Source organism: Gekko japonicus, unplaced genomic scaffold, assembly GCF_001447785.1.
Source record: "Gekko japonicus isolate JY-2015 unplaced genomic scaffold, Gekko_japonicus_V1.1 scaffold1421, whole genome shotgun sequence".
In the NCBI taxonomy this organism is placed as follows: domain Eukaryota; kingdom Metazoa; phylum Chordata; class Lepidosauria; order Squamata; family Gekkonidae; genus Gekko; species Gekko japonicus.
This window is the reverse complement of record NW_015170928.1, coordinates 165,458-180,406: the sequence shown is the minus strand read 5'-3', so window position 1 is coordinate 180,406 and position 14,949 is coordinate 165,458. Positions and strand designations below refer to the sequence as shown.

At 48.4% G+C, this 14,949-nt stretch overlaps 1 protein-coding gene across 1 annotated transcript in view; it reads right to left on the bottom strand.

The window, feature by feature from the left end:
* The window catches only part of NFIC (nuclear factor I/C (CCAAT-binding transcription factor)), a 133,394-nt gene that overhangs the window by 110,184 nt on the left and 8,261 nt on the right, over window positions 1-14,949 (bottom strand). The window contains exon 2 of the mRNA XM_015418817.1: window positions 4,090-4,621. Within this exon, the coding sequence (XP_015274303.1) occupies window positions 4,090-4,621 (532 nt within the window). The remainder of the gene's footprint in view (window positions 1-4,089; window positions 4,622-14,949) is intronic.

Genomic DNA, 14,949 nt, shown 5'->3' with positions numbered 1-14,949 from the left:
TCTGTAAGGAAGAATTTCCACTTCCCCCCCCCCCCCAAATAGCTAGCAATCCAAAACAGTCCAGTGGAGCCTGAGTGGTGGGTGTTGCCTTCTGACACACGTCCGGTGATGTCAGGGTGTGTGGCATATGCAAATAAGTTATGCTAATGAGTTATGCTAATGAGCTCCTGCACCTCTTTCTCTACGAAATGACCCCTGAAAATAACCAGTCTGATGAGGGCTGAGCATTCTCCAGGGGGCATGGAACAGAGCGTGGAGCGGAGACTTGGGGGGACGGGGGAAACAGAGGGGGATGGGGAAACTGGTCTACTGATACTCCTGAGAGTTTCAAGAACCTTGAAGGCAGATGACTTTGGGCGCAAGGGTTGCAAGCCAGAGGTGTTAAACTCGTAGGTGTCAAACTCGTTTGTTATGAGGGCCGGATCTTACATAAAAATTACTTCATCGGGCCAGGCCATGTGTGCCATAAAATGAAATGGCAGGAGCCGGAGATATAAACTTTATCAATGACACAGGCAAACACAATTAATGATATTACTTTTTACCCAAAATACAGACAAAAGCGACTGATTCCTAGGAGTGAAAGCAATTGATTTACTGGGGGATCCACAGAAGCCCCAATAAATGTATTTAATCTTATGCAAGACTAGGCATTTCCCAAGGGATACCATACCTGCCCCCTAGCCATTTCCTTTCATTTCTTGACAGCTCTGACCACACACACCTCACCATGTGTGCCCACACACCGGCTCCCTCTCCAAGCAGCCTCCTGCCTCCCCTCTCTTGCACCAGTTGCTCACAGGCCAGATAAGAACCTTGAACCTTGGAAAGGCCAATTCCGGCCCCTGGGCTGCATGTTTGACACCCCTGTTCTAAGCTGTTCTCTTTTTTTAACTTTTATTTTATTATTATTTTTTCCTTGAACATTACAGTTTGACAGATTACATATATTTTCAGAGTTATTCATACCTCCAACTTATTTATCCACGTATAAACCCTTTTCCATCTATTGCTGTGTACCGTATTATTTTTCCCTTGTAGTTTTACACTCAAATCATCCATTTGCGCAAGCTCTAGCAATTTTAAGCTTAGGTCTGTTTTAGAGGGCACTTCTTCTAATTTCCAAAACTTTGCCAGCAACATTCTGGCAGCCGTTATTATATATATTATAAGATATACATCTTTGAAGCTATGTCCATCTGGCACAATATTTAACAAAAATATCTCTGGTCTCAAATCTATTTTCAGTTCTAAAATTTCTTGTATAAATTGATTTATCATAATCCAGTATTTTTTTTTATTTTCTTACATTTCCACCATATATGGTAGAAAGTCCCCACATTCAATTCTAAGCTGTTCTTGATCCCCACAGGCCTTCAGTTTGTTCTACCAGTTTATCAATTTCAGTCTGAACATCTACTGCAAAGAAGAAGATGATGATGATGATGAAGAAGAGGAGGAGGAGGAGATCGGATTTATACCCTTCACTGCCCAAACGAGTCTCAGAGTGGTTTACACACTCCTTTCCCTTCCCCTCCCCACAACAAGACACCCTGTGAGGTAGGTGGGGCTGAGAGAGCTCTAACAGAAACTGCTCTTTTTTCAAGAACAGCTCTGACAGAACTATGGCTTGCCCAAGGTCATCCAGCAGGTGCAAGTGGAGGAGTGGGGAATCAAACCCGGTTCTCCCAGATTAGAGTCCACGCACTTAACCACTACACCAGCTTAGTTTGCTGCTTAAGGAACTGGCTTGCAAAATCTCCCGTCTGAGATGCTCAGACCGGAGAATGCCTCTGGAGTCAACCACTGTTGTAGAACACCTTGGAGTCAGCTTGCTAGAGTTGGGCATTCAGAATGTTTGGCATCCTCCAGTGATTTTTCAAAACACGCCATACTCTAAGGTCACAAGGGGGACACCTGTCATTCAAGGAAGCTTGTCTACCGTTACTGTCATAAGCCAAAAAATGAATATGGACCAAAGGAACAAATGCAGGTTCCTCCCCAGGCCTTATCCCTGTCTCCGGCCTCCCGATATCTCTGTGGAGGTCAGTGGGGGTTATTTATTAAGATCCAGCCTCTATCTCCACTCTCCATTTCTCAGTGGCAGGATCTTAATAACAAACCTCGCCACCCTTCACAGGCTGCTGTCAGATGACAAGCTTCGCGCACTGTGGCCACGCCTCTAATTACACCATTTTATTTTGTCACTGGGGGTTTTGATCAGACATCCCACCCTGAGCCAGCTTCACTGCGTGCTCACTTCATGGCTGACTGTTCAGATTATTGCTACGTGGCAACCATGGCAGCCACCTTTTTTCAATTTGTTTTTCACTCGTGCGCATAAGCGTCCGCTCGAAGCACTGCTCCTTTTTGACAGCTCAGCCCCGCCCCGCCAGAAATCAAACGAGGATTCCAATTAGCACTGCTCCTTTTTGACAGCTCAGCCCCACCAGAAATCAAACGAGGATTCCAAAGTGACAGCTCTGACCTCGCCCCGTTAAGGGCATGCCTTCAAACTCCTGGCGAGATGGCGGCAGCTGGTGGCCAATGGGCTTGCTGGAGGAGGGTGCTGGGATATGTGGTGCAGCATGCAGGAAGTGTTTCTGAAACTGTACTTTGGCGGTTTTCTTAAGAAAAACACAGTCTTGACAAGCTCGCATGAGAGACCAAGGGGCGCTTATGAGCTAGTCGCTAATGATCGGGGGGGGGCAGAAATAGATGGGAAGGTTCACACTTTCCAACCAGCTTGAGTTTGCAACAGGGGAGTTCAGACACCCGGAAATGCTGAATAAAAGCACTGACATCCATAAAGACAGGACTTTCCCAGGTGCCTAATAACTCCGAGTCGAAGGCGGGTCAGAACGGAATGCCAACGACTGGGGAATAGGAGGTAGATATTGCTGTCTGATTGTGTATTTTAAATCCGGAAGGGAACAGCAATGACACCAGATCAAGCTGATCGTCTGACCGCAGCCATGGTTTCCCTTGTTATCAAATTTCAGATTGTAAGCGCCTCGGAGCAGGGACCTATATCCTCATACTTTCAAAGGTGCACACGGACGACATTATAGAAGTGATAAGGATATGGCAAACAAATCTTTCCCCCAAGTTCTCTTTCATATGTTGCCACTGTGATTCTTTTTCATCCCAGCCATTTTCGTGCCCAGTTCCCTTGGTCTCTCTTTTTGCCATGTTTGCAAAACGCCATGAAGCCCCTTTTACACATTCAGTGAAAAGACAATATTGTGCACGTGTGTAAAGTGCCATCAAGTCGCAGCGGACTTATGGCAACCCCAGCAAGGGACCTTCAAGGCAAATGAGAAGCAGAGGTGGTTTGCCACTGCCGCCTTCTGCAGTCTTCCTTGGAGGTCTCCCTTCTAAGTAACGACCATGCTTAGCTTCTAAAATCTGACAAAATCAGGCTATACCATGCAGCTTTCCTTCCCTGCAGGAGCGCACAGGAGTGGAGCTCTGGCAGTAAAGAGCCCAGGGGGCGGGCACATGCAACAAGCCCCGCCCCCCCACTCCCAGCAGCCCTCAGTCAGAGCAAGAAGCAGCCAGGTAATTTGCAGAGCTCCCCAAAACAATCCAGTGGAGCCTTTAAGACCAAGTTTTATTCAGGTACAAGCCCCGCCTCCTCTGCGAGGACATATCTGCACGTCCCCCCCCCCAATAGCTAGAAATCCAAAACAGTCCAGTGGAGCCTGAGCGGTGGGTGTCGCCTTCTGACATGCTTCCGGTCATGTCAGGGGGTGTGGCATATGCAAATGAGTTATGCAAATGAGTTATGCTAATGAGCTCCTGCACCTCTTTTTCTACGAAATGACCCCTGGTCACAGGGAAGTAGACAATGTCGGGAAATTAAAAATACAGAGGGGTTGATTCACACAACGGGAAAATGGGGATTTCTTTTTCAAAATTCGGGCACAACCTGTGCTGGTAAGCCATTAATAAATCACAGGGGCCCCTGTATTCCGGTCACACTATTTGAAAACTGCCAAGGGAAGCCTCACAGTTTTGGGGAAGGGGGGGGCATGTGATACAGAAGAAGTGCCAGAGCCCTCCGAGACAACCCAGAGAGCAGCCTACCTCTCTCGCGAACGAAATACGCCAGGTAGAGATCGAGCTCTTTGACGGAGACGCTGATGTGGTGGGGCTGGACACAGAGGATGGGGTTGGTGCACTGGGCGGCCTTGACGAGGCGCTCCCCGTCGGTGCTCTCCAGGGGGATGCCCTTGAAAAGGATGACCATGACGAGGTCCAGGCGCCACACTTTGTCGGCCTGTCGCAGGCAGTCGATCCGGCGCATCTTCCCCTTCTGGTCGGGGTTGGAGAGGACGCAGCACGAGGGCTTCTTGCCCGTAATCGAGAGGACAAAGTCTTCGCGGAACTCGGGCCGGATGTCCTTCCGGAGCTTGGCCAGCAAGCGGGAGGCCCACTTCTGCTTCACCTCGGGCTTCTCGTTCAGCAGCTCGTCCTTCACGGCCCGCTCCTCGTCCTTGGTCATCCGCTTCTCGTGCTTCTTGAAGTACTTGCGCTTCCGGGCCTGCAGGTTGAACCAGGTGTAGGCGAAGGCCCGGACGTGAGGAAGGAGGGCCTCGATGAAGGGATGGAACTCATCCTGGAGAACAGAGAGGAAAGAGAGGAGGAGAGTCAGGAATGGGGCTGCCGAGGTTTCAGTAGAGCACGGCCGCTGGAGGGAGGACAATGGGAAGCGACAGCCAACTAATGACCTCACATGAGGTTCTGTAGCTCCACCGACGCAGGGGATGCTGAGAGCTACCAGACAAGGTCTCTTTCTGGCTCCCCCCAAACACCAACCTGACCCAACTGTCTTCTGAACACAAATCACAGGACTTGCTTTTAAGACCAACACCTTGTGGTCAGTGTTCCCTCCAAGCTGAGTTAGTGTGCGCTAGCTCACCGTTTTTTAGCCTCTGGCTCACACATTTTTGTCTTTGCTCAGGAAGGATGGGGCTCCAGAGCAGACTAATTGATGCAGCAGCCAAATCGCTCGCTCACCACTTGAATGCCAGGAGCTCACTAAGTAGAGTTTTTGCTCACAAGACTCTACAGCATAGAGGGAGCACTGCTTGTGGTGGCAGAAAGTGCCGTCAGGTCGCAGCTGACGTCTGGCGATGCTCCCGCTAAGCTGTGGTGTCTTGTGAGCAAAGATTCTACTTGGTGAGCTCCTGGCATTAAAGTGATGAGCGAGTGATTTGGCTGCTGCATAAATTTGTTTGCTCCGGAGCCCTCCTTCCTGAGCTGAGACAAAAAATGTGTGAGCCGGAGTCTAAAAAACTGTGAGCTAGCTCACACTAACTCAGCTTAGAGGGAACAGTGCTTCCAAGTGCTAACCCGAGTCCACGCTGCTTCGCTTCCGAGATCTGATGAGATTAGGCTCGCCCGGGGCTAAAAATCCTCTCCCTGACATTATATGTCATCCTTCCTCCAAGCTGGCCCCCTCCCCACATTACCCTCACAGCCAGTGTTCCCTCTAAGCTGAGTTCGTGTGAGCCAGCTCACAGCTTTTTAGTCTCTAGCTCACACATTTTTGTCTCAGCTCAGGAAGGAGGGCTCCGGAGCAAACTCATTTATACAGCAGCCAAATCGCTCGCTCGCAACGTTCATGCCGGCAGTTCACAAAGTAGAACTTTTGTTCACAAGACTCCACGGCTTACAGAGGGCGCATTGCTCCAGAGCAAACTGACGTATGCAGTAGCCAAATCGCTCGCTCACAGCTTTCATGCCAGGAGCTCACAAAGTAGAATTTTTGCTCACAAGACTCCACAGCTTAGAGGGAACATTAACTTATACTAAAATCATTCTGACAACAAAGTGTGCAGGGTCCCCAAATGGTCAAGCGGAAGGCATCACATCAAGATGCAAAAGAGAGAATCCCCCTGCTACCAGGAAGCAGGAAACTAGCTCGGTGAAATAAATGGCCTACTCTTCACTCTTCTAATTTTCTACTTGTGAGGTGTCTATTGTTTCTTCTCAACACAGGAGAAAATTCTAAAATGCAGTTCTCCGAGCCCGCCCACACTCTGAAGCGGCCTAGCCCATTCCACCAGCCCCAAAAGCCGACTTCAAGGCTGCTGCACGCAAACACGAGACGTTAGAGACCCGTTTCGGCCCTGCCAGCTCAAACCAGCAGGATACGGCACCTCCCAAACGGAACTCCTTCTTCAGGTCTGGTTCTCCTTAAGCGTAATTGAGCATCGCACCACAGAACGAACCACAGTTCCCCCTCCCCAAGTCAGAAATGCCTGGCTTCACACAGCATGCCTGGCTATAGTTTTCTTTCCGCGGTTTGGGATTGGAACCAGGTCTCTCTTCCCTACTGGGATCTGTGGCTCTTTGGGCTGAACATGACCTGCACTGGAAGAAGGAATCTGTCCCAATGTTGATGTGGGGAAGGGAGAAAGGGAAAAGAAATTCTGAACTTTCACAATAAAAATGACAGATTGCAAAACAAAGGAAAGGGGAGAGGAGGGAAGAAGAAGAAGAAGAAGAAGAAGAAGAAGAAGAAGAAGAAGAAGAAGAAGAAGAAGAAGAAGAAGAAGAAGAAGAAGAAGAAGAAGAAGAAGGCGAGGAGGAGGAGGAAATTGGATTTATAACCCACGCTTCTCTACCCAAAGAAGTCTCATAGCAGCTTACAATACCTTTCCCTTTCCCTTCCCCTCCCCACAACAGACACCCGGTGAGGTGGGAGGGGGGGCTGAGAGCTCTTTCGAGGACTGCTCATGAGAGAAAAGCTCTGAAAGAACTTATGACTGGCCCAAAGTCCCACCAGCAGCTGCATGTAGAGAAGTGGGGAATCAAACCCGGTTCTCCCAGATTAGAGTCTGCGGCCTTAACCACTACACCAAACTGGCTCCTGTAATCCACCCATCCCCCTGCATCCATATAACCTGGGTTTCCGGGCAAAGTGGAGATTTAATAATCTGCATTTTAAACAGAAAAGTTAAATGTTCTTCATCAGGAACAACACGATACTGTCTTCAGGACAGAGTTTGCAAATCAAGAAAACGTGCATCTACGGCTGTTGTTTACTCTGATTTGCAAAAATTAATTTTGTTTTATAATTCTTTTGACACATCTAGAATCATAGCTGTTCCCCAAAGGGGCACAAATAAATAAGAAACCCCCTCCCATGTCTTTCACCTCTGGCTCCACAACAATCACAGTTCTTTCATGGAGTCTAACCCTACAACACTGCCCCAACCCAGTGATTACATTATCATATTGCAGTCCTTACCAACAGCTCTAGAAGAAGAGGAGGAGGAGGAAGAGATTGGATTTATAACCCGCCCTTCACCCAAAGGAGTCTCAGAGCAGCTTACAAACTCCTTTCCCTTCCCCTCCCCACAACAGACACCCTGTGAGGTAGGTGGGGCTGAGAGAGTTCTGACAGAAACGTCTCTTTTTCAGGAAGAGGTCTGACAGAACTATGGCTTGCCCAAGGTCATCCAGCAGGTGCAAGTGGAGGAGTGGGGAATCAAACCTGGTTTTCCCAGATTAGAGTCCGCGCACTTAACCACTACACCAAACTGGCTCCAAACGTAGGCTAATATTGGGGGGGAAATGCAAGAGGTGGAAAAGAATACTGTACTTGGGGGCTGGTTAGAGGAATTTGGATTGGGAGCAAGTCAGGTGACACTCCCCCACCCGCACCGTGGAGCTACTTGATCCCAACGATTCCTGAGAATTGGGGCGGGGTGGATCCTATATTTGAACACTTCCCTGGTTCTGAACAGCTGAACTAGCTGGATCTTCCTGTTCCTCAGTTCACCAGAAACTCACATTCCCCCTCCTGTCAAACTGGGGGAAAGTTACAAGATTTCAGCTTACAATGGATCGATCCTGTCCCCCCCCCCCACACACACACACAGCTTCCCAGCAGCGGCAAATTAATGACAAGGGTGTGGTTTTGCTACGGAGTTTGATACTGGGCGATTCTGAGTCGGCTTTTCCCTCCGTCGTTTCACCAAACCCAAGTCGGAATAGAAATTCCCCTCTGCACTGCATGCTGCTTTCACTTTCTTTGACCGTCAGATTTTATGGAACCTTCTGCATAGATTTATGGCCATTCAGAGGCAGCTTCGCAGTCAGTACAGTGTTGCCCCGGGGTATTTGAATGTGGTTTTGAGTTGCACCTTTGGTAGAACGATGGAGGGAAAAGTCAATGCAGGATCGCCCAACTGATAGGGAGAAAGTGAAAGGAGACCTGATAGGAAACTGAGGGCTATTTTTGGGCAGGAACGGCGTTCCGGCTGGCTCCCAAGTTGGCCACGCCCAGCAGGAACTCGTTAGCATAATAGGCCACACCCAACAGCAGAAGAGTTCAGCTTACAATGGATCGATCCTGTCCCCCCACACACACCCCCCACACACACACAGTTTCCCAGCAGCGGCAAATTAATGACAAGGGTGTGGTTTTGCTACGGAGTTTGATACTGGGCGATTCTGAGTTGGCCTTTCCCTCCGTTGTTTCACCAAACAATTCCCCTCTGCACTGCACGCTGCTTTCACTTTCTTTGATCATCAGATTTTATGGAACCTTCTGCATAGATTTATGGCCATTCAGGGGTAACTTCGCAGTCAGTACAGTGTTGCCCCGGGGTATTTGAATGTGGTTTTGAGTTGCACCTTTGGTAGAACGATGGAGGGAAAAAGTCAATGCAGGATCGCCCAACTGATAGGGAGAAAGTGAAAGGATTTAAAACATGTTTATGCAGGGCTATTTTGGGCAGGAACGCACAGGAATGGAGTTCTGGCTGTCTTCCAAGTTGGCCACGCCCAGCAGGAACGTATTAGCATAATAGGCCACACCCAAGAGCAGAAACTCATTAGGATATGCTACATTAGGGGTGTGTGGCCTAACATGCAAAGGAGTTCCTGCTATAAAAAAAGGCCCTGGGTTTTGACAACAAACAAGGTAAACAGAATAAGAAGCAAAAGGTGGGTGTGGCTGGATGACCACACTTCTGGTAACATGGGGGAGTGGCCTAATATGCCAATGAGCTGTGCTATCAGGGGTGTGGCCTAATATGCTAATGGGTTTCTGCTATTGGGTGTGGCCTATTATGCTAATGAGTTTCTGCTGGGCTTTTTCTACAAAAAGAGCCCTGACTGAGACCATGAAGAAACAGAATGTGACTCCGCTAACAGAGAAAAAAAAGGAAACCGGAGAGAAAAGACAGATCGACTTTCGGATTCATTGAAGAGAGGAAAAAAATCAGGGTGCAGCTTTCCCCCCTTTCTGCAAAACTGGGGACTCTGGGCCACCAACCAGGCCAGGTTTTCCTATTTGTGCATTTCCCTCCATTGCCGAAATGCACTTAAACTAACCAGAGCTTTGAAAGACAGAAAGGAGGGCAGGGCTGGAAAACAGGGAAATTAGCAAATCCTGAAGCAAGGTCACACGAGGACACTGCTCCTTGCAACAGAGGAGGGTACGCGGAGGTCAGGCCAGGTGAGGTCTACACTGGGAGTAATTCATTAGCCAGCCAGTACATCTGTGTTCAGTCTCGGATAATCCCCGATTGGATTTCAGACTTCCGTGAGGGCACACACCCACCATGAGCAGTGCAGTGTCCCCGTCCTGGCCTTTCCCCAGCTACACCATTCCTGGCAGTCATAAATCCCATGCTGGTGCCCAAACCAGGCTGAGATTCCACGAAAGCCAACAGATGCAGAATTCAGCTTGGTAAAATACACCCTGTTGTTGTTTTTGTCAAAAGCTAGCAAGTTCCTAGCCCTCAAGGCCCGGAGAGAAGCCTGCAGAAACACCTATAGAATTCCAGTGCCTGTGGAAAGAAGACGGGTGGTAAATGGGAGCTGGAACTTCCCACAGTTAGAAAAGATACCTTTACACATGTATCTGCTATTTTGACATATTTATTGCTTTACAGCTGTTGACCTTATAACCTTAGCATGTTATTTAGTTTTGTCTTTGCACATCTTCATCACGTTACATCTTAATTCACTGTTCAGCCCCTGTCTATAAATCTGAACCTTACCTGCCATTCCAATGTATTTTTAAAAGTGTGCATGCACACAAAAGCTCATACCTTGAATACAACTTTGTTGCAGGGGTCATTTGCTGCAGGAGCGCACAGGAGCGGAGCTCCGGCAGTAAAGAGCCCAGGGGGCGGGCACATGCAACAAGCCCCACCCCCTGCTCCCAGCAGCCCTCAGTCAGAGCAAGAAGCAGCCAGGTAAGCTGCAGAGCCCCCGGCCCCCCAGTCCAAAACAGTCCAGTGGCACCTTTAAGACCAAGTTTTATTCAGGTACAAGCTCTCCCTCCTCTGCGAGGACAGATCTGCACGTTTCCCCCCCCCCCAATAGCTAGCAATCCAAAACAGTCCAGTGGAGCCTGAGCGGTGGGTGTTGCCTTCTGACACACTTCCGGTGATGTCAGGGTGTGTGGCATATGCAAATAAGTTATGCTAGTTAGTTGTGCTAATGAGCTCCTGCACCTCTTTTTCTACGAAATGACCCCTGCTTTGTTGGTCTTAAAGGTGCCACTGGACTCTAAATTTGTTCTACTGCTTCCGTCCAACACGGCTGACCACCTGGATCGATTTGCCACAGCCAGCGTACCCAGACGAGAGTGCATAAGAAATAATAATTTGCCAAATGACATGAATCAAGAGAAAACAAAGAAAAGTGTTTTCTTTGCTGACCCGAGAGTCCAAAGTTCAGCTTTTCTGGGCACAGGATGCTGCTTACGTTTTAAGAAACAAATTACACTCAGGGTTTCTCTTCCACCCCACAACTCAAATCTACCTCCAAAGGTTGAGAGGGCGGGCAGCAATCTTTCAGAAGTGAAAAACCTCAAACAAGGCATTTGAAAATGTGGGTTTGGAATCAGAAAAGATGTCCAGCAAGCCAGGAAGCCTGCATGTGATTAGATTAAGCCCTGGTAACCTGCAGTGGACCTAGGTCGTATTGGTTTCAAAGAGATAATTCTGTGCGGTTGGGGGTTGATCAGACGGGAGTGGATCACATTTAGCCATTTTAATCTCTTTTATTGATCATGCTGTTACAGTACTACTTACGCAAACGCAAGACGAGGTTTCTCCACAGACGTGGCATCAAAAAGAAAAGAGGGTGTCACCTTACATTTGCATGTAAGTTCTGGTCACCACATCTCAAAAATGATACTATAGCATTGGGGGAAAGTGCAGAAAAGGGCAACTAGAATGATAAAAGGGTTGGAACACTGTCCCTATGAAGAAAGGTTAAAACGCTTGGGGTTCTTTAGCTTGGAGAAACGACGGCTGAGGGGTGACATGATCAAGGTTTATAAGATTATGCATGGGACAGAGTAGGTTGAGAAAGAAGTACTTTTCTCCCTTTCTCACAATACAAGAACTCGTGGACAGTCCATGAAATTGCTGAGCCGTCGGGTTAGAACAGATAAAAGGAAGTCCTTCTTCACCCAAAGAGTGATAAACACATGGAATTCACTGCCACAGGAGGTGGTGGTGGCTACAAGCATGGACAGCTTCAAGTGGGAATTAGATAAGCATATGGAACAGAGGTCCATCAGTGGCTATTAGCCACAAGGTATAGATAGGAACTCTCAGGCTGGGACAAGTGATACTCTGTATTCTTGGTGCTTGGGGGGGGGGTCAACAGTGGGAGGGCTTCTGGTGTCCTGGCCACACTGCTGGGCCTCCTGATGGCACTTGGTATTTTTGGCCACTGTGTGACAGAGTGTTGGACTCTGGACCCCCCCCCCTCCATAGCTAGCAATCCAAAACAGTCCAGTGGAGCCTGAGCGGTGGGTGTTGCCATCTGACATACTTCCGGTGATGTCAGGGGGTGTGGCATATGCAAATGAGCTATGCTAATGAGTTATACTAATGAGCTCCTGCGCCTCTTTTTCTACGAAATGACCCCTGCTGAAGAGTCTGGGGCTTTTAAGTTTAGAAGAGACCACTAAGGGGGGACATGAGAGAGATTTATAAAATCATGCACACGGTGGAGATAGTTGACAAAGAAATTGTTCTCTCTCCCCACAGATACTAGAACCCATGGGGAACCTTTGAAGCTGATGGGCAGGAGGTTCAGGACGGACAAAAAGGAAAGGCTGCTTTACACAGAGAGTGATTAAAATGTGGGATTGGCTGCCGGAGGATGTTGTGATGGCCACAGGAATAAACAGCTTTCAGAGGGGATTAGATAGATTCACGGAGGAGAAGTCTGTCAATGGCTAGTAACCACGGTGACTGAGGGGAACCTCCATATTCCGAGGCAGTCAACCTCTGAATCTCAAAGCCATGAGGCAACATCAGGGGAAGGTCCCTATGCCCTGCTGCTGGCCCTCCAGAGGAGCTAGTTGGTCACCGTGTGAGACAGGATGCTGGACTAGATGGGCCGTATAGGTATGATCCAGCAGGGCTCTTCTTACGTTCTTATTAATGAAAATGGGCGACATGAGTTTACAAAGAAGTACTCTGGAAGCAAGCATGTATACTGCATGTCTCCCATGGGCAGTGCCAGATTTACGCATAAGCTAAATAAGCTACAGCTTAGGGCCTCGCAATCTGCTGGGGCCTCAAACAAAAACCCAATATAAAAAATGATTTCAAATATTAAAAAGGCGTATATATTTTAAATTTTTCTGAGACCACCTGATGTAATTTAAAACAGCAGGGGGCCTCTGGGTTTTGTATAGCTTAGGGCCTCAGCAAGTCTAAATCCGGCCCTGCCCATGGGTCTTTTCTTCAGAGACTTTGATAGTAACATTGGATGTGCTTATGAGGTAAATTTAGTTCCCCCTTCACTAAATATTTGACTGGACTCTCAAGACACTGTGTCAAGGCAAAACCACACATTTTCTTGAGGAGGGGGTGTTCCATAGAGTAAGTGTTATGTGTGGAAAGTTTCGGCTTCAATGGGAAGAATTACCCTCCGCTGCAACCCAGGGGTTACAACCTTTCCCCCAAGGGATTTAATACTTTGTAACCGGTCCAATCTACAATAAAGAAACACTGAGGTGAGATTTTTCTTCCCTTCTCCAGAACAAATAATTCAGGTTAGGGGGTTTACCAGACCTGGTAGCCAAACTCAGTTACTTATTTATTTATTTCATCTGTACTCCACCTTTTCTTCCCAATAGGTTTACGTACTTCTCCTCTCCTCCATTTTATCCTTCCAACAACCCTGTGAGGTAGGTTAGGCTGAGAGATTGTGACTGGCCCAGGGTCACTTAGCGAGCTTCCATGGCGGGGTGGGGATTCGAACCCAGGTCTCCCAGACACTAGTCCTACACTCTTAACCACTGAACCCTTTCCCCTTTCACCTCACAGTGTCCAGTTCTCAGATACTGCCCAGGTAGGTTTTGTGCTTTGGACATGTACCAGGGTGCTTTATCGATCACTTAAAAATTAAGTTTTTCTCCCTAAACCTATCCTAACCCTAAAAGCCAAATAAAAATCCTGGTTAAAGTGACGCTCCTATCCAGAGCCTTGAATCTGGAAAACAATGCTGTAATAATATTTTAATATTGCTCAAGTATTGTACTTCGAGACCCAAGTTGCCGCATGACGGAGTGGGCTCCCGTCTCTAGTTCCAGCTCCTGCCAACCTAGCAGTTCGAAAGCAAGAAATTGCAAGTAGATAAATAGGTACCACTTTGGTGGGAAGGGAACAGCGTCCCGTGCGCCTTGGTGTTTAGTCATGCCGGCCACATGACCACGGAAACGTCTTCGGACAGCGCTGGCTCTTCGGCTTTGAAACGGAGTGAAGCACCGCAACCCTAGAGCCGGACTCGACTGGAGCAAGGGAACCTTTACCTTTACTATTGTACTTATAGTTGACTGATAATAAAAATTAATGTTTCTCAAGAGGGTAATGGGGGAAGGTTATATACTTAATTCAGCTGTACATCTTCGGGTTTAAGTTCTGGAAAAGGTTAAGGGATTTTACCAAGGCTTCTCTAGTAGATAAGAACATAAGAGAAGCCAATGTTGGATCAGGCCAAAGGCCCATCTAGTCCAATACTCTGTCACACAGTGGCCAAAAAGCACCGGGTGCCATCAGGAGGTCCAGCAGTGGGGCCAGGACACTAGAAGCCCTCCCACTGTTGGCCCCCCACTTACCAAGAAGACAGAGCATCACTGCCCCAGACATAAGAACATAAGAGAAGCCAATGTTGGATCAGGCCAATGGCCCATCCAGTCCAACACTGTCACACAGTGGCCAAAGATACCAGGTGCCATCAGGAGGTCCAGCAGTGGGGCAAGGACACTAGAAGCCCTCCCACTGTGGCCCCCCTCCAAGCACCGAGATGACAGAGCATCCCTTGCCCCAGACTGAGAGTTCCTATCAATACCTTGTGGCTAAGAGCCCCTGATGGACCTCTGCTCCATATGCTTATCCAGTTCCCTCTTGAAGCCGTCCATGCTTGTAGCTGCCACCACCTCCTGTGGCAGTGAATTCCATGTGTTCATCACTCTTTGGTTGAAGAAGGACTTCCTTTTATCTGTTCCGTAATGTCAACTAGGCTGGCCAACTCTAGGTTGGGAAATACTAAAGATTTGGGGGATGGAGCGTAAGGAGGGTGGGCGTGGGGGGGGGGACTTCAGTGGGGTACAATGCCGTAGAGTCTACCTTCCAAAGCAGCCATTTTCTCCAGGTGAACTGATCTCTGTCAGCTGGAGATCAGCCGTCATGCCAGATGTCCAACCACCACCTGGAGGTTTGCCAATGGCAAACCTAATGTGAAGTCACATGATCTCCATCCCAGGTCCTTCCCAAGGTCCCTTAGTTGCCCCCCACCTAATCCCTGGGATAAGGCAGGGATGTACAATGGGCCACGAAACGGGGGGCAAGGGGGGCTGAAATCTGATCACAAACTCTGACAACTCTCCCTCCTGCCAAATTAGCACCAGCACAAAGATGCCTCCATGAGTTAATCCGCTTTGGAGCGCCC